An 18,808-nucleotide genomic window follows, 5' to 3' on the forward strand; every position below is an offset into this window, starting at 1 on the left:
TAGATGTTAATACTTGATGTAATTTTGTAGTTTTAATACTGTCTTAAAAAAAACAACATTTTAATAAAGGGCTTGAAAACAATTATGATGCTAAAACAAATGGCATAGGAAGCCTTTTCTATTAAATTTGGGTCGTTTTTTGGCCAAAATGATATATTGTGCACATTAAACAGGCAGTAATTAATACACTATAGACAGATATAGTCCAGAATAGATAAGTAAGACAATAACTCATGGCTCCCACTAATAATGTAATGGTGAAGCAGCAGTTAGTCTGCTCATATTTTTTCTTTTGCCTTTTTATATGCATTATTAATCCCTCTTAGACACATTTAGAAAAAGACATGAAATGGACAAATGATTAACGGAAGCTCACTGGGATACATTAAGAAAGCTGCAATAACTGTAGGTTTTTAATGCAGAGCACACTTTACTTAACTTTACTCATAGGTGAGTTTTATTTATCAGTCATATTAATTATCTACAGAGTTAATACACTCATACTGCAGCCTGTGTAGAGATGTTAGCATTAAAAACACAGCACATGTAAATATTTTTAATGATTTCTTTTTATTTGAAATGTCAGTGTTCAAGAGAAAATAAAACAGCAATATAAATATTAGCATAAAAATAAGAGAGTAACACAGGGGGGGGTGTAGCGTGGGGGGAGGGGAGGGGGAGGCTAAGCATTTGATAAGAAAGATAATACAGCAGGATAGAGTAGTATTAATTCAGCAGCGGACAGACTTACACATATATAATATTTATAATCATTTGTTCATATGGACAGAGAAAGAGAATGAGAGGCATTCTTTCACAAATGCACGAGATAAAATCACCGCAAAAGAACATTAAGAGGTTACAGAAGGATAGAAACATTTCCTTTTTTTTTTGTTTTGTTTCTTTACATGGTGATAAAAGATAGTAGAGAGAAAATAAACACAAAAATATGAGCAACACATACCACAAGTTAACTAGTCTACGTGTGTCACTTTTGTTTACTTATCTAAAGTTATCTTTAATTCATTTATTTACACTGAAGAGTTAGTTGGCTTCCATGGTGCTTAGTTACTACATTGCAACACAAACTGTTGAAGAACATGTCAAATCTTTATTCATTGCTGATCTTTTTTTTTTGTTTGTTTTTTTCCTAACTATTTTTTTTTCCAAATGGAAAAACAAAATGCAACACATTCCAGTAGTAAGCCACGCCTTGTTGAGAGGGACTTTAATTTTCAAAATGGTGGATATTGTCTCTGCTATACAAACACTTGGCTCATACCATCGACAGGACTCGTGTTTATTTACAGCGGGGAAGAGCCTCACTGAACAGGGGAGTGGATGCAGAGAGGTGTGAGGTGGAGAGGACGGGGTTTCCCATTGATTTGAATGGGGAGAGACATTTCAAAGGGTTTGCGAGCGGCTTCCCATCACCAACAGGGACGACTGTGCTTGGCATCGTTGACCTCTACCTAGGTCAGTGCATTATAGGAGGTTTGGAGGGTGGGCAGGTCAACTGTGGTTCCTCTGTACATTCAGTGAGTAAAGCAGAGGTTGTTTTTTTTCACCCCCTGGTTGATACAATGGTGCCACCTCAGTCCATCCACCTCTCACTGCACCCCTTTCCACTCCCTTGAACCCAGCCTGCAAGCTGCCTTTTTTTCATGCAGTTTTTATCTGGCCAGGGGCCTGACAGACAGATGGACGGCAACGTAAAGACTTCATATCTTAAAGAAACAAATAACATTATAGTGTCACATCAACAAGCTTCTTCAGCGCCTCAGGAAAGTGAAGGGAAAAGCTTCATTGAGGCCCTAGGGGCTTACAAAGTGTCTAGAAACTCCTAAGCACCTAAGTTTACCACATCTACATGTTTCCCGACAGACTGAAGTGATTATAACCTTCATCATCTTATCTTCAGAATACAAACAGTGCATTTTTCTTAGTTTGGCTCTCGTGGGGTGGTGGGTGAGGGAAGGACACGAGCTGGATATGAGGAGGGGAGTGCAGTGGGTGCAGGCCAGCAGGACATGTCTGTGCCCATATGGAGGTGTTATATAAAAAAGCCCATTCCTGCTGCCAAACCACCTGCATGGACAGTGCGTCTTGTGACGCATCACCATGCCACCTGCACCCTCTGCTAGCCCGTCCTCTGGGTGCATGCTCAGGTCATAAAAATATCAGAGGATTAAATTCTTAATTTTGATTTTTTTTTAAACTATGATTACAAAAGTATGTTTCATTTTGTGTCAAGTAAATGCTACATATGCATTCTGTTGACCTGCGATTGGAGGGAGGAAAGTGGATTCAGGACATCCTCCTCTTTGCTTTTGCAATGCATAGTTTGCAACTCTAAACTAGTATATGTGGTTTGAACCTTAATGAGCATGCAGAAGAGTTTGTAATACCTGTCAAACAGCCTTGTGGTTTATGACCACACAAGACTGATCCTATAGAGGAATCTAATGGATGGCGGCTAGCGTACTTTACAACAGCGGACTTCCCACGTCTGGGAAAGTGCACAATAAATCCAAAAAGAAAGACATTAACATTTCATCTCTGAATACATCATTGTGTACAGCCTTGTCAACCCAGCAAGGTTCTTATACTGAATCTCTTTGTCCAAGTTCATTTAAGCATTTTTTTAATGAAAAAAGGAAAAAAAAAGACATCAACCCCCCATTCCCTGCAAAACATATCTACCCACAAAGATTACATGAACAATATTAAACTTTTAGCACACCACAAGTTGGTAACACTAACATCCTTCACCACATTCAGATTCTTTGAACACGTCTTAAGAACCACCAACAATGTTCATGTAAACAAAAGTGACATGCTGTCAATGTTTGGCCATCATGCGTGACAGCAGAGCAGACAGATACCTAATGGTGGGGGGTGGGGGGTTGAACTTCTCATCACGTTAGGCCGACGTCCTCATCCTTTCACCTCTCTCCATCCAGACCTACTTCTTCTCCTTCTTGGTGGACTTCTTCTTAGAGGCAGGGGTCTGGGCGGCCTTGGGGGGCTCAGGCTGGGCCGAGGCCTGGGGCGGAGGCAGTGCCTGCTGGGTGGCCTGCTGGGCCGTGGCCTGCTGCTGCTGGGGGTTGGAGGTGAGGGTGGCCGTGCTGCCGGGGATGTAGACGTTCTGGCGGTAGTCGGGCACGTGCTGCAGGGTGAACTGGGGGCTGTAGCGGGTACTCAGACCCATGGTGCCAGGCCCAAGGGTAGCCGTAGCCTCACTCACTTCTGGGGAGAAGAGAGATAGAGTGGGGGAATGAGGGGTGAGGAAGGAGAGGAGGGGAGGGAGGAAGGGGTCGAGGTGAAATGTGTTAGGCAAGTGCTGGAAAGTTTAGTGAGACAGTGTTGCATAGAAGCAGTGAAACAAGTCAAAAAAGGAGTTTCATCCTTTTTTGAACGCTTTTCTAAAACATCAGGTGTTTCCTAAGAAACATTTGGCGTGATTATGAGACTAAAATACAGTGCTGAAGTGAGCTGAGTTAGAAAAAAAACTAAAGAGAGAATAAGTATAAAAGGAAAATATGAACAAAAGAGGCAGAATTGACTTTCCTCAATCTATATGCAGGGGTGTTTTTCTTTTCCTTTTTATCTAAAACCAGGAAGAAAAACTAGATCCAAAATATGCTCAAATGTTTTTCTGGGTCTCTGTCGAGCATGCGCTGCGCCTGTGTGTACATGACATAGCTGCTCAGCTCATAATTCTCCCACAGCCCCTGCATTGCAGAGCCAGAGACAGAAGTGCTCCCTCCCCCCTTCCTGTGGCTTCTGTAAGCCTATATAAACACACACACATCCACATCCCTGTAAACTGGGCTGGCTTGCAAAAAGCAAAAGATAAACTGAATCCTTAATTTTTCCCTAATTGATGCATTCTGTCTATTTATAGTGCAGTTGAGTGTGATGAGATGATCTTCAGTTTATTGCATTCACTGTTCTTTCCTCCCTGCCGGCTCTAACTGTTCATTTGGAACAACCTTGTGCTGACATGCAGGCTGCCATCATGCCCTGGACACGGTCTCATTTCTTCTTCCAGTGGAAAAATTTCATGCAAGATCCAGAGTGGTGTCCAAGAGGGAGATATGATGTGTTTAAACAACCCTGGAAACAATGACTTGAATCTGTTTGGCAAATAACCTAACTCAGTTTGTCTCTCTACATTCTCAGCTTGGTCTTCCTTTGCCTGCCAATAGCCAATATTAGAGCATTTTTCCATTTGATCACAAAACTTTCCACGTTTGCAGCCTGATTATGACTCAGTATGTGTGTGTGTGTGTCCCTTATTTGCTTACCGGATTTTTGTATTGTAACATCAAAGGAGTAGCACAGAGAGGTGCATTTTGTGGAATATGGGACTCAAGGTGTTCCTGCAGCTCTGCTTATGATAAAACACTGAGCATATGACATGAGTGTGTACAGTAGAAACACACACTCTCTTGTGTTTTTAAATTCAACAAATCAGTCCAAAGTCTGAACTGTGGGTACTTCTGAGATCACATCCACTGCATGTCTATGTCAATGTGGAGCTTTTATCAATAAGCAAACCTGGCTAGTTGCCCTTGAACAAACAGGAAGCTACACAAACCATCTTCTCCCACACACCCACGTGCACAGACAGAAAGAAACCTGTTAGACAAGGAGGGGATGAACCGATGGAAGGAGTCAGAAGATGATAAGGTGTAGGACTCACCGTTAGCTGCAGCCATCAGCGCCTGGAGCTGCTCGGCCTCAGTAGGGGGCTGGGGCCAGGGGCCAGTTCCCATGGCAACCTCAGGTCCTCCAGTTGCCCTGTGATGAAATGAAAAAAAAAAACCAACTGTAAGTGAGTTGAAGGTTCATCCACTATGTGTGTGTGTGTGTGTGTGTTCTTATGCGTGTTTTAACACACTTGATTGACATTTGGTGGTTTATGATGTAAAAAGCAAAGCAGCTGATGATGGACTCAGAAAAAATAACAAGGAGGATGTACAGTTTACAAAACAGGACGCAGCGCAAACAAAACGCACGCCCGCATTAAAGCATGAACAAACGCATCTGTGCGCTGCAGCAAGTGTGTTGGTATGTATGTACATTGTAAAATATTCACACACTCTCTATAGGACTGTGAGCGCTGAACCATCTGGTAATTCTGATTAAATATTTAATGATTCCACCTTTAGAGGAAATAGCTGTCTGCACAGTCACAAAGGCAGCGCTCAGCGAGTGCTGAACATTTCCATCTGGGCCAGCTTCACCTTCAAAGCCTTCTGTATTTACAATCTGCAATTTGCATGTATGGTTAACAAAGGAGAAAGCGGACATGATCTAGACCGCTCACCAACTTACGCCCACACGTGCGCCACACCAACATAATCTCTACAGCTAACAACTGGGTCACAATACTTTAATCCTGTCTCTCCTGCTGTTGCCAGAGTGCAAATAGATGTCCATCATTGGACTTTAACATGGGTGAGGCTTATGTTATCTGTATAAAACCAGTACAATATGTCAGCAGATTAAAAAATTAAAGTAATTTGACTTCATCAGATGTGATGCACAAGTAAGAAAATCCATTTAAAACTCTAAAGATAGGCATTTCTTCAGCGGCACAAACCAAAAAAAATGCACTGTCATCCTTCTAAGCTGTAGGTTAGTGTGTGCAACACACCAGGAAGCTGACTCTTTTGGCCAATAAATGTAGACATACAACACTATGAAAAGATTTTTGATACGTGAAATGTTCTCAGTTCTTTTTAAATTTATAGCAGTCAATCCGACATTGCCCTAATACCCGCAGCTTTAAAAGGAGAACAGATGGAATGACCTCAAACAAACCCAGAACATGGACTTAATTTGTAGAAACATGAAGCGATGGAAGATACAGAAACAGCTTAAATCTACAGAACTATATTTAGTTGTCTCCTGTAAGCTCTGAGAAGAACTGTTGCTGCTTTAAATAGCATTGAAGTAAGTTAGCAAAGAAAAGGTGATGTAGTATTACTTCTGGCATAATTTCTCACATTACCTTCAGGACCTAAAACCTTTATTACACAGTAGATGCTGAGTTGAATACATGGGATGTAAACTGGAACTCTCTTTTCCCCTCTAAACAAACTAAAATAACCACAAACAAATTAGTCTGCTCTGGCGAGTAAAGGGAAAGTAAAAGACACGACGAGACAAAGAGAAAAAGGAATTCCAAGACATAAAGCCCTGTTGAAGTGCGGGTTGCCAGATTGTACTGCCAAAACTCCAAAGTGGTTCTGAGCGGAGTGCCAGGGTGAAAGTGAGACAGAGAGACATGTAGGTCTTCTGCCAGGCAGTCAATGAGAAACAGGCTGAGGAAAAACACAATTAGAGCAGCCATTTTGTGCCTCTTCATCCAACTTAAGATAAGAACCCTTCATTTAGGTTAAATTGGCGTCTCTTTGTGCTTATCACATCCTGTGGTTTTGTAGAATGTTTCCTTTGGTCAGGATTATCACTTCCTGTGGGCAAGATTGCACACTGCTAACCACAGGGATGTCCTTGGTTGTCCAGACAGGACTATCTTTCTTTTCTTTCCTGCAACCTTGTAATGCACATTTTATCTATGTAGATTATTCCTTTTGGTGTTATTTTCAGAAAATCTTCATGACATTAACTTTAAATGTAATTTAGGCTCATTCCTTCTGTCACACAATGAATATGCCAATATTTCCCCATTTACAACTTGACCTCAACAGTTGAACTTTAGCGAGGAACTTTTGGGCATTCTTCTGAAATCAATCCATGCCTGATGCTTTCATTGTCCTCTGGTTCATAAATCATATGAAAAAAGCCACATGTGGTGATGTTGAGCTACAACCATCACAGACACACAGCAAAGGCAACACTGCATGGTAAGCGAGTCTCGCAGGAGAGGATTGAGGTGCTCTTATGCTATCATGACTATATGTATTGCACACATATACAAGGCAGAGCATATCTACAAAACACTGCACACAAACGCATCACAGTCCTCTTTATGCCACAGCAAGCATTGTGGCCTAAAACACAAAGATCAACAACAAACCCCATCAAACTTTTAGGGAGACTAACAGAAGCTATGGGTTAGGTATATCTACACACAGCACAGCACTCAACTGCAGTGAACTAGCTAAAAGATTTCAGTCACTCTCTGCCCTTATCAGTGGATGAATTCCTCTTTCCACCAAGGAATTTCTGTACAAAACTGAACCTTGATCAGCTGCTAAGGACAGAAAGTGACCATACAATGTCTAAGTCTAAATTGGTACCTTGTCCCACTCTTCGGCGTCCATCGTATGTGTGTACCGTATGGCATGTGGGGACTAAAAACACAACAAGTTATACAGCCTGAAAGAAGCATTGTGCATTTGACTGATGACTGGGGCTTGTTTTGAAGACAGAACTGAGATATAGTGATCTACTGTAGACCTCAGTGTTGATTCCATCATATATATCAAGACATTTTCTTTCTTTTTTTTCATGGTATTTTAAGGTGGATGACATCCAATGTATCCTACAATTCCAGAGTTCTAATAAAACTGCAGTGGTTTGTTTTGTGTGTCTAACACTTTCCTAACAACACAACTCCTTCCCCCAGCTGGTGTTTCTCAGGGGCGGCTTTTGACACACAGAATGTGATGTGCAATTGCTGTTTGGAAAACTCCTATTAAACACAATCCATTTTAACCCACACAACATGTGCTAAAAGCAACTAGCATCCTTCCCAGACTGCACAACTGAAACAAACAAAAGAGACATCTCATTTGCTGACTGTAACCCGCATGTCTACAATCTGATTTCAAGTAACATTAGATGAAAGAAAATTATGTGAGAACAAGATGGATAAACACATTTTCCCATCCCCCCCTCCTGCTTTGGTGACCGTCCCTCATCAGCACTACTGAGTGATGGTGCACAGGCTCAGAGAGAGCAGAGAGGAAAGGAACAGCAGAGGAGGGGGAGGGGAGTGGAAGCTGCGGCAGCCATTTTAAAAAGCAGCCTGGTAACAGGCAGAGATGCTTGTTTAGGAATCCAAATGCACTCAGGTGCGTTGTTCAAGATAAAGTGACCACCATCAAGCAGGGGAGTGTAATTCAAAGTCAGATTAAGACTTTGAGCTCATCTGCATGATACAATCAGTACCATACAAGCATCTGGTTGTTATGGTAACAGCAGTCACTTTTTTTTTGTTTGCTCACTCTTTATCTTTCCAATGAGCAACAACGTCGTGATGATTTTACTGGGTATTTTATCAGTGTGTGCAAGTGTGTCTGTTGACTCACCCACTAGGTCCGGGTCTCTGTCCTTGTGTAAAGCGCCAGTCATTGTTTGGAGGTTTTTGCTGTGAACAAAACAGAAGATGCAACATTAAATAGATGTTTAATTGCAGCAGTAGCAGGGAGGAACTTTGTGAGATTTGTGTGCAGCCAAGAAAGCTGCGAGTTTTGTGTGATTTTGCAATAAACTTTTTAGATTTTCACTGACAAAGTGGGTATATATGTCTGTTTTAAATGTTGTGGGGCAAAAAATGCTGCACACTCACACAGTCACACAAACTGGAGCAAAGCATATAAAAACTAGATTGGAGACTGGAAACAAAAAGGCAGACAGTATGTGAAACAGAACTGGATAATCAGTTAAGTGAGCATTAAGCTGAATAACAGGACAACACTTAAAATGAATGTTAAACTGATGTTCAGAGTTTTATCTCAGTCGATGGTGGAACACACACACACAGAAACGTTTAAAAGCAGATCATAAGAACTATATCGCTGACTGAAGGACTCACTGGTTTTCCTGATTGTTCTCAGAAAAACCATTTTCATTTATTTAGCAAGGAGAACACAGAAAGTCCTTAGAAAATAGATAAATTTATCATTTTGAAACCAAAACTTCATGAAGAAAAAGCTTCACTAAGATAAAAGAGATAAAAGTGTGTCTCCACTCTGTTTGTTCCTGCAACTCTCCATTAATGTCTTCAAGCTGACTGCACTCCTGTCCATCTCTACCTCACTGGCCATGTCACCATGCCTTTTCCATGTCTCTAACTCTTCCTTTCTCTCTCTCAGGCTCTCTTGTGCAGTGATGCAGTGAATAGAAGTCTGGCTTGGCTCCAGATTCTGTTGCCTAATCGACACAAAAGTTCCCTGGAGAGAGAGGCCAACAGCATGATGTGCTGCATTATTAAAAGAGCTGTCCTACCCAAAGGGATGGAGAGAAACAAGAGAACAGGCAAAAAACTGATAGAGAGAATCCACCAAGTATTTCAACCCACAGGAGCAGATAAGCTGTTAAATAGTGTGACTAGAGAGTCTTTTACAAAACAGCAAATAAGACTAAATGCAGCAGAGAAGAGAAAGACAACTCACTTTGAAACATGACATTAAAAATGTGATATTCAGGGACAATGATGAGATGATGGAACTGTATATATTGTATCAGTGGTCATTCAAAAACACAATGACAGAACAGCACTGTAGTGTATGTAGCATTCAGTGAAATTAGATGCGAGAGGATTCAACTTCAATGTTACTTTTAAAGGATTCAGTTTACAGTGATGATCACACAGATGGTCAGGATTGTTGTGTGTGTCTTCATGACACACTGCAAGCCCAGAACTGACAAGTCATATGACAAGTCAGCACTTATCAATGAGAATCTCAACAACTAAACTCCTTTAAAGCAAAGCTTGGTCAAAATTTTCAAATGTGAATGTATCTGAGATGTAGGTAAAGAAAAATATCAGCACACATCAGTGTGGAGGCTGATCTACAGACAGAAACCCACCATTCCAGTTAAGCATCATTCTAGCAATGCAGTTCTCATTCATCCAAGTAAAAAATTCACATTGTGGATCTTTTCCTAAATCAAACAATAAATGTGGAGTTAAAGGAGCAGCTCACATAGCTTTAAGGCTTCATATCCAGTTGTCATCTAATTTAGAAATGCACATGATGTCATGTTTTCAAAGCATACATTACATGTGATGGGGATAGTAAAGGTCAGAGAGACTAGTCGCGCAGATGCTGCCAAAGCTGAGTGAGAAGATGGGATTCTATTCCTAACCCAAATTATCACCCAACAGACGGACTATCACACTAACCTGGAGGCTTTAAAGGCCAAAAATCTGATTCCACTACATCTTTCCTTTAAATCTAAGGGCTGTGAGGCTTCAGGTGATTATAATCCGACTATGTTACACCCCAATATGTCAGTTGATGGACTACTGTGTGGTCAGCTGGATTTATCAGAGGACTAATCTGGACTGTTGTGCACATGGGTAAAGCTGGATGCCATCCAACACACTTGTGAGTGGTTCATCTACTAAAACCTCTGGTTTACTTTTCTATATTTGGTTTACACTTCTAATTAATAGGAAAACATTTGTCCAGATGTCCAAAGTATAATCAACATAAAGCCACTCCTGTTTCTCTTTCTGAGACAAGTGTTAAGAATACCACACATATACACACACTTCCAACACATATGCAATTCTACCTTAAGCCTTTTTCCTTTAGTTTTAGACTTGTTAAGAATTGTGTGTTGAGGCTGGATTGTTACTGACAATTTCTGTGTGGCTGTCTTTTTAGCACACCTACAGCAGTTAACCTTATTACACCAACAGCATAAGTGCTATCAATAGTCAACAACATCGAGACTAAACTGACAAATTTCTCAACTACAGTTTAACTGAACTGAATCAACCATTTCCTTATTTGTGTTTGTGCCAAATGTTTTGTTTGTTCCGAAACTTGCTTAGTGCAGATGCTAACCCATGCAATCTCCAATAAGCTGCATGGGTAGAAACTTAATTCATAATCATAAGAATATTCAGATGTATATGCATATGATTAATACATCTACATAAACATTTCTCCTAAGACTTTGTGTTCAGCCATGATTAACTCGAAGCAGCACGCTGCAGATGAATAGTTGATGCAAAAAGGGGCAGTGGAAAAGGAGCCTAAGTCCTGCTAAGGTCCTGCTAAAACTTCACACCACTGTTGGGCTCATTGTGTCTAATGCTTTGTATGCACAATCTCATGTGCACAAGTACATAAACACCCACAGTCATAGCTGCTGCTCTAAAGTCATTGTGGCCTATATCGTCCATCAGTGTGGCACATGCATAAAGCTGCATTTCCTTTCCATTTCTTTGACTCTCTGTCACATTTCCACTGCTTTCCTTGTGGGACATGTGCCACTGAAAAGAGGTAGATGGCAAACTGACTGAGCTCAGGCACAGCACAGCTCACTGCAGTTAATATGGCACCAAGTCATATAAAAAAATAGAAATTCATATTAAACAAAATCAGTGTAAATGTCACTGGAATGGTACAACAGGAACAGCTCTTATCATTCTTCATCACAATAACAAGATAAATCCCAAGAATAAATGGATTAAGGATGACAAACCTGCTTTTTCCCCTCAGTGGAATTCTACAAAGACGAATCATGGTGCTGACAGCCATTTTATACCACTGTCAGTACTTTCTATCCACTAAAAACTAAATGGGTCACCAGTGTTTCATGGATGTGATCATTATCTTGCCATTCCTCACTGAAATCTCAATGTTAAATAGCAAAACTAAGGATATATAAAAGGCATTTACAAATAGCTACACAGATGTGATAAAGCAATGGCAGACTTACTTATGTGAATCCTGGAACCAATCACCAAAGTTCAGAGGACAACAGGAAGTCAGGGGTCGGGCCAATGACCCTACAAATTCCTGTTTTTCAGCTACTGCTTTATTCTTTGGCTCCCCCCCCCCCCCCTCATCTCTCCCTCTGTCATCCTGTTCCTCTCTGTCTCGCAACATATCCACTCAGCCAACTCTGCAGGACACATTTTCATCTGGATGTCTCCTCCTCTCCATCTGTTCTAAGTGCTAATGTTTCCTTTTTCCATTTCCTTTGCCATTTTAACCCTCCTCTACTAACTTCTTTCCTCTTCACTTCTGCACCATTCTAACTCCAGAAGAAAATATTAAGCCCTTCTTTACTAAAATCATGTCCAGCAGATCAACAAAGCTCTTAGAAACCTTTCACTGTGTGGAGAGAAGATACTTCAGCTGTCCTATAGTTTCTGATAAAACAGTACCTACTGTCAAAAAGTAAAACAAAAAAAATACACCCTAAACTATTTTCTTTAATGATAAAGTACAACCATATTTAAGAAAAAAGAATTTATAGATTTAGATTTTCATAAACCATTTAAATTGATTTTTACTGAAAACTAATGTCAGTTCAGTGAAACACTTTCTGTCCTTCTTAAGCTCTCACCTCATTGGCTGAGTCCATATGGTGATTCCTGCTGAGTGTCATGTTGAGTGTGTTGTTGTGACTCAGCATGGGTGTCTTCATAAATACAAAATCACTTCTGCTAGATATGGTGGAGTAGCAGGGCCTGTATGTGCGTGTGTGTGGCTCCTGGGGACCTCCCACAACTTCCATGTATCGTATGGGTCCATCAGTGTTGAGCTGCAGGTGTAGGTCTTTGCTGGGTCTCTGATGGTAGCGGCTGGACCTGTGGTTGCCAAAGCAGCAGCACTCTGAGCCCCCCAGCTCTGGGCCACGGTGCCTTAGGCAGCGCACCATGAGGATGAAGAATGTGATGAAGGACACAGCTGACACACAAGCCAAAGAGATGATAAGATATAAAGTGATGTCCGACATTCCGGTGTGGTGGTAGAAGTGGTTGTGGCGACGGTTTACTGGAGTTTCATTGGCTGTGGCCTTCTCATCCACAGTTACTGTAATATTCACAGAGCTGGACTTTGGTGGGTCCCCATTATCCTGGATGATGACTGTTATGTCATAAGTTGAGCCAGTTTCCTCCTCGGCCAACTTGCGAGCTGTGCGGAGCTCCCCAGTGTGTGCCCCAATACGGAACATTCCAGCATTTGGTCCTGGGTTGATTGAATAGAACAACCATGCGTTGTGCCCGCTGTCTGCGTCCACCCCAACCAGTTTATTTATGAGGTACCCTGGGCTGGCGGATGGGGGCACAGTGAGCTGCAATCTTTTGTCTTTAGGGTAGAAAGGGTGTACAATCACAGGTGTATTGTCATTGACATCCACCACAAACACGTGCACAGTGACGTTTGTTGTCCGTTGGGGCAATCCAGCATCTTGAGCTTGTACCTCAATACGAAAAGCATTCAGCTGCTCATAATCCAGTGAACGCATGCTGTAGATGTGGCCGCTTTCTGGGTTGATGTACACATAAGATGATATAGGTGAGCCCTGGACCATGGTGGGCAGGATGGAATAGGAGACGCGAGCATTTTCACCAAGGTCTGGATCGGTAGCAGACACAGCAGCAATGGGGGAGCTGGGGGCGTTGTTCTCTGGGATGTCCACAGAGTATGAAGACTGAGAAAAGGTGGGGGCATTATCATTTACATCTGAAAGTTTCACCACAAAAGTGGTTTGGGATGAAAGGGGAGGGGAGCCAGCATCAGTGGCTTTGATAACCACTGTGTACTCTGGAACAGCCTCACGGTCCAGTTTCCCAGCAGTGGTGAGGCTGTAATGCATGCCAAAAGCAGAGTTCAGTTTAAAAGGTAAACCTGGTGGAATAGATAATTTGACCTCCCCATTCACACCTGCATCCAAGTCACGTGCACTTATGAGCGCTACTACTGTCTCTGGTGCAGAGTCTTCTCTGATGGAGCTGGTAAGTGACGTAAGCGTCACTTCCGGTGCATTGTCATTCACATCAGTGATGTCCACTATGACGTTACAGGAACCTTCCATGGCGGGAGAACCGCCATCTCTGGCCTGCACTGTGATGTGATATGCAGTGGCCTTCTCATAATCCACATCACCTTTCACATGAATCTCTCCAGATTTAGAATCCACGCTGAAAAGCTGGAGAACTCGTTCCGGTGTGTATTTACTAAACAGGAATGATATTTGCCCGTTGTTGCCCGAATCAGCATCTGTTGCGTTTAATTTGGTTACTAAAGTGCCCCGTGCAACATTTTCTAATAGGGTGACTTTCTTCACCGGCTCGTCAAAGACCGGCGCATTGTCGTTTACGTCCAGGATTTTAATGAGCAGGAGAGTTGTGCCAGATTTCTCCGGCTGACCTCCATCCACAGCAGTGAGCAACAGGCGAAACGAGGCCTGCGTTTCCCTGTCCAGAGGTTTATCCACTACCAGCTCTGGAAACTTGCTTCCATCACTTTTAGTTTGCACATTCAAAATGAAAAAGTCATTTGTCGCCACATGGTAAGTGCGTAAAGAGTTGGTACCCACGTCTGGATCATGCGCGCTCTCCAAACGGAACCGTGTGCCCGGCGCAGCAGCCTCTGATACTTCCAAAGAAATGTTTCTGGTTGAGAACTGCGGCGCGTTGTCGTTCACATCCAGAATGTCCACCACGATGCGTTGAATGTCTAATGGATCCTCTAAAAGTACTTGGAGATGTAGCGAACACTTTGAACTCAGTTCACACAGTTGCTCCCTGTCAATTTTTTGCTTAATTACCAGATCGCCTGTCGTCTGTTTCACTTCGAAATACTGCACTGATGAGTCGGAAACCACCCGTAGCCTCCTCTGGACAATTCGTTGAGCTGTAAGACCCAAATCTTTAGCGATGTTTCCAACGACGGAGCCAGGGCTTAGTTCCTCCGATACGGAATAGCTAAGCTGAGCAGACGCCGAAGAGACGCAGGCCAGACAGAAGTAAAACCTCCACAGCCTCCATCCTCCGGAGCGCTTCCTCTGCCTGGAGTCCATTGTGCTGCGCTCCGATCGGGAAAGTTTTAACTTCTTTTTTCACCGTAACGAATCCATATTAGCGTCCAAACGAGGCTACGCGGCTCGATGGGAACATTTCCACTCTAAGAGTAAGGTGATGGAAAGTTTTGATTGGATCATGACGGTCAACTTTGTAGAAAAAAACAACCGAAAATCAAAGTAGTTTTTTGACTGCACTAAAACTCGCTGCTCTGTGTCCTCTGCCTCTCTCTCTTCATGGGCGGGGAGAAAGCACAGAGGCCTTCCCTCTCACTGGAAGAGTGGGCTGGACCAGTGTTGATACACTTAGGTCTCGCTCTCAAATATACACACACACACACACACACACAGAGAAAACTTTTCAGTGAGTGCTCATCTTCAGACCAGTAACAGCCACAAAGTGTCAAGTTTAAAAAGGTTTAGTTGGACTACGTAACACAATTTACTAAACATTTTGGTAAAGTGACAGACAAAGGGAAGACAGATGTTAACTTGATATTGTTCACATAAAAAATAACCAGTGTTTCCAGTGAGGGCTCTCAATCAAAGCTCCTTGTAGCCCGTCAAACAGAAGCCAAAGAGAAGCAATGCTTGCTTTATACGCATGGGGGCAGAATTTCCAAGTTGCTTTTCCCTGAACCCAAGTTAACAGAAACACAAGAAGCCTCTTTGTAGATTTAAGATATGTGAAAAAAAAAACACGTTAAAGTATGTTTTTTTTTAAAGAGAGTAGGGATAAAAAGGGGTTCAAAGTGTGAAGAATTAGGATGATAAGAAGAGGGATGTATAGTAAAAACATAGATGATTCAACATAAAATTAATGTATATAATTCTTAATCCAATTAAAAAATGAGACGTTAAATGTAACGTCAAGACTTTCCTGCTCACCTGTTGGCTCTCAAATGTCCAGGTACTGTCGGGTAAAGAAGCATCCAGAACACTGATCACCTCTTTAAAGTCTGTGGTGCTGCTGGGTTTAATCAAAGTCAAATCACTGTACTCTGACATCGGAGACATGCAGGACCTGAAGGACTGACTCTGAGACAACATGTCTCCTCCCAGGACCTCCACGTACTTTATGGGTCCATCAGTGTTGAGCTGAATCTGCAGGTTTCTGTTGGGGTTCTTGTAATCATCACAGTCGCTGCGTCTCATGCAGCAGCTACCGCTGCTTCTGCTGTTCCTGATGCATTTCACCGCTAAGATGAGAAAAGTCAGCAGAGAAAGCACGGACACCGAGGCCAGAGAGAGGATCAAATAAAGGGTGATTCTCCCAGTTTTCCTGCTGGGTTCGGACACTTTGTGTCGGAGGTCTAAGATGGGTTCATGGAGACCATCCTCCAGCAGGATGGACACTGTTACGGTGGAGGACTGAACCGGTTCCCCGTCGTCCTTGATCTCTATAAGCAGCCTCTGAGAGGAGTCGTCCTGCTCGGACACAGCGCGTTTAGTCCTCACCTCTCCTGTGTACAGATTGACAGTGAACAGAGAGGCGTCTGTGGCCTCCGCCAGTCTGTAGGAGATCCAGGCGTTGTGGCCCGAATCAGCGTCCACGGCCGTCACCTTAGTAACCAGGTGACCCGCTTTAGCGGAGCGGGGCATCCTCTGATGAGAGAGGGAGCCCAGGGCAGCGGAGGAGGGGTAAATAACAGCGGGAGCATTATCGTTCTGGTCCAGGATAAAAACATGGACAGTGGTGTTGCTGCTGAGAGACGGAGAGCCCTGGTCCTTTGCCTGAACCTGGATCTGAAACACCTTCAGTTTCTCATAGTCAAACGAGTGCATGCTGTAGATGCTGCCGTTATCTGAGTTAATGTAAACATAAGATGAGACAGAAACGTCCTGAACTTTAGAATCCAGGATAGAGTAAGATATCTTTGCGTTTTCACCAGAGTCCAGATCAGATGCTGATACTGAGAACAAAATAGAACCTGGAACTCTGTTCTCTTTTACATATACATTATAGGATAGCTGAGTAAATTTAGGGGGGTTGTCATTTACATCGGTGATGATGACAGGTATCGTTTTCTTACTTGACATAGGGGGGGAGCCAGAATCAGTAGCTGTTATCTCCATGTCATATTCAGAACAGCTCTCTCTGTCTAAAGCAGCACTGGTCACCAGTGCATAGTTATTAGAAAATGACGGTTTCAGACTAAATGGAGAGGCTTTGGTGAGTTGTAACGTTACCTTACCATTATCACCAGAGTCAAGATCTCGTGCACTGACCAACGCCACCACAGTGCCACTTGGAGCATCTTCACGCACAGGTTTAGGCTGTGAAGTGAAAATAATTTCGGGGGCGTTGTCGTTGAAATCAATAACGTCGACCTGAACCCGACAGTGGCCCTCCATTTGAGGACTACCTTTATCTTTCGCTGTTACGTCGATGTCATATGATTTGGACAATTCATAGTCTAACTCCCCTTTCAGAGTGATTTCACCTGTTAAAGAGTTAATATCAAAGACTGACAGCACGGAAGCTGGTGTCCGGGAGCCAAAAGAGAATTCAATTTCACCATTGACACCTTCATCTGCATCTGTTGCTTTAGGTTTAATAACAACTGCTCCTTTTGTACTTTTTTCACCCAGGGATACTTTGTAGACATTCTTCTCAAACAATGGGAAATTATCATTTATGTCTAGAACGCTTATGGTTATTTGTGTGGTTCCAGACCTGACTGGATTTCCTCCATCCAACGCTGTTAGTAATATTTTGTGAATTGATTTTTTTTCTCGGTCCAAAGGTTTTTCTAAAACAAGTTCCGGAATGATTTTACCACCCTCGATTTCTTTTATTTTAAGGGAACAACACTCATTTTTACTGAGCATATATGATTTGAGTGAATTGCTTCCAACGTCGGGGTCTGCTGCGCTCTCCAAAGGAAATCGCGTGCCAACTGCTGCTGATTCGGCTATATTCAATGATAATTCGTTTGAAAGGAAACTTGGAGAATTGTCATTAATATCTCGGATTTCAGCCTCAATCCGGTGTAACTGCAGCGGGTCTTCGATAACTACTTGCAGAGGTAACACACAGCTGGCACTTTGTCCGCATAAAGCCTCTCTATCTATCCTGTCATTCACCACCAGCTCGCCTCGTCCCGCATCCACTCTGAAATACTGCTCACCAGCCTCAGAGGCGACTCGCAGTTTACGGTCAAAAATGTCTGATAGTCCTAAACCCAGATCTTTGGCAAGGTTTCCTACAACAGTGCCCCGTTTCAGCTCCTCCTGAAGGCTGTAACGAGTCTGTCCGTCTGTTGTAGTCCACAAGAGAAAGAAATGATGCCACCACAGCGCCAGCCATCTCCAGTTACTACATCCTTTCCTCTTTGTCATTCCTGATTCCATGAAATAAATCATTTCCATTCCATAAGAACAACAATCATGAAGCCAGAATCCATATTCCAAGAGTGAAACATATCCAGTTAGAGCAATGAGTATCCAAGATCAAATATGATTTAGATTTACCCTTGTACCCTAATGTGAACCATTTACCTACTGGTTTCACAGTCTGTGCATTGTGGTTGCCGGGGGATGCGTGGGGGAGGGAGTAGATCTCTTTGTACAGTTCTGCATGCGATTGGTGCTCAGCATCTTTCTCTGACATCCAATGAGAGAGAAACTGAGCTACACTGTTAAAGACACATGGACCTTTTGTGATGACAGAAATAAATAAATGAAGAAAGAAAGAAAGAAAGAAAGAAAGAAAGAAAGAAAGAAAGAAAAATAACAAAGATGGTCAGTGTTATAATCTTAACACTGAGGTTCTGCAAATAATAAATAATACTAGTGACCAAGATAATGTGAATCCTTGCATCCTATTTATATGATAAAAAAGAGTCACTGTAAATGTTAGAATAGATAGTGTGGATATTTGTTTCCAAACCAAACTCTCATTTGTTTAATGTCTTGCTCGTAGTAAAATCTATTCTTTTTTTTTTTTTTTTTTTTAAATGCAGGTCAATAAGAAAACTAAGTTAAAAGGATTATTCATTTATCCATACATTCCAGTATAGCACCAAAAACAGTGTGTTAACAGCCCCGGGGG

General features: G+C 42.3%; 1 protein-coding gene across 12 annotated transcripts in view; it reads right to left on the reverse strand.

Annotated features, from left to right (window-relative positions):
• Positions 1-587: 587 nt before the first annotated feature.
• The window catches only part of LOC306763160 (protocadherin gamma-C5-like), a gene marked incomplete at its 5' end in the record, with an annotated part of 115,073 nt that continues 96,852 nt past the window's right edge, over positions 588-18,808 (reverse strand). For 5 of the 12 annotated variants that reach the window (XM_079249885.1, XM_079249886.1, XM_079249881.1 and 2 more), the window contains 4 exons: positions 588-3,249; positions 4,709-4,806; positions 7,275-7,328; positions 8,289-8,347. In XM_079249885.1, coding sequence (XP_079106011.1) covers positions 2,966-3,249; positions 4,709-4,806; positions 7,275-7,328; positions 8,289-8,347 — 495 coding nt within the window. In that variant the 3' untranslated portion in view covers positions 588-2,965. Of the gene's footprint in view, positions 3,250-4,708; positions 4,807-7,274; positions 7,329-8,288; positions 8,348-12,291; positions 14,963-18,808 lie in introns of those variants that run through there. The other 7 variants (XM_079249889.1, XM_079249879.1, XM_079249882.1 and 4 more) reach the window with 6 other exon arrangements.

This window comes from Telmatherina bonti, assembly GCF_933228915.1.
Source record: "Telmatherina bonti genome assembly, chromosome: 12".
Lineage (NCBI taxonomy): Eukaryota > Metazoa > Chordata > Actinopteri > Atheriniformes > Telmatherinidae > Telmatherina > Telmatherina bonti.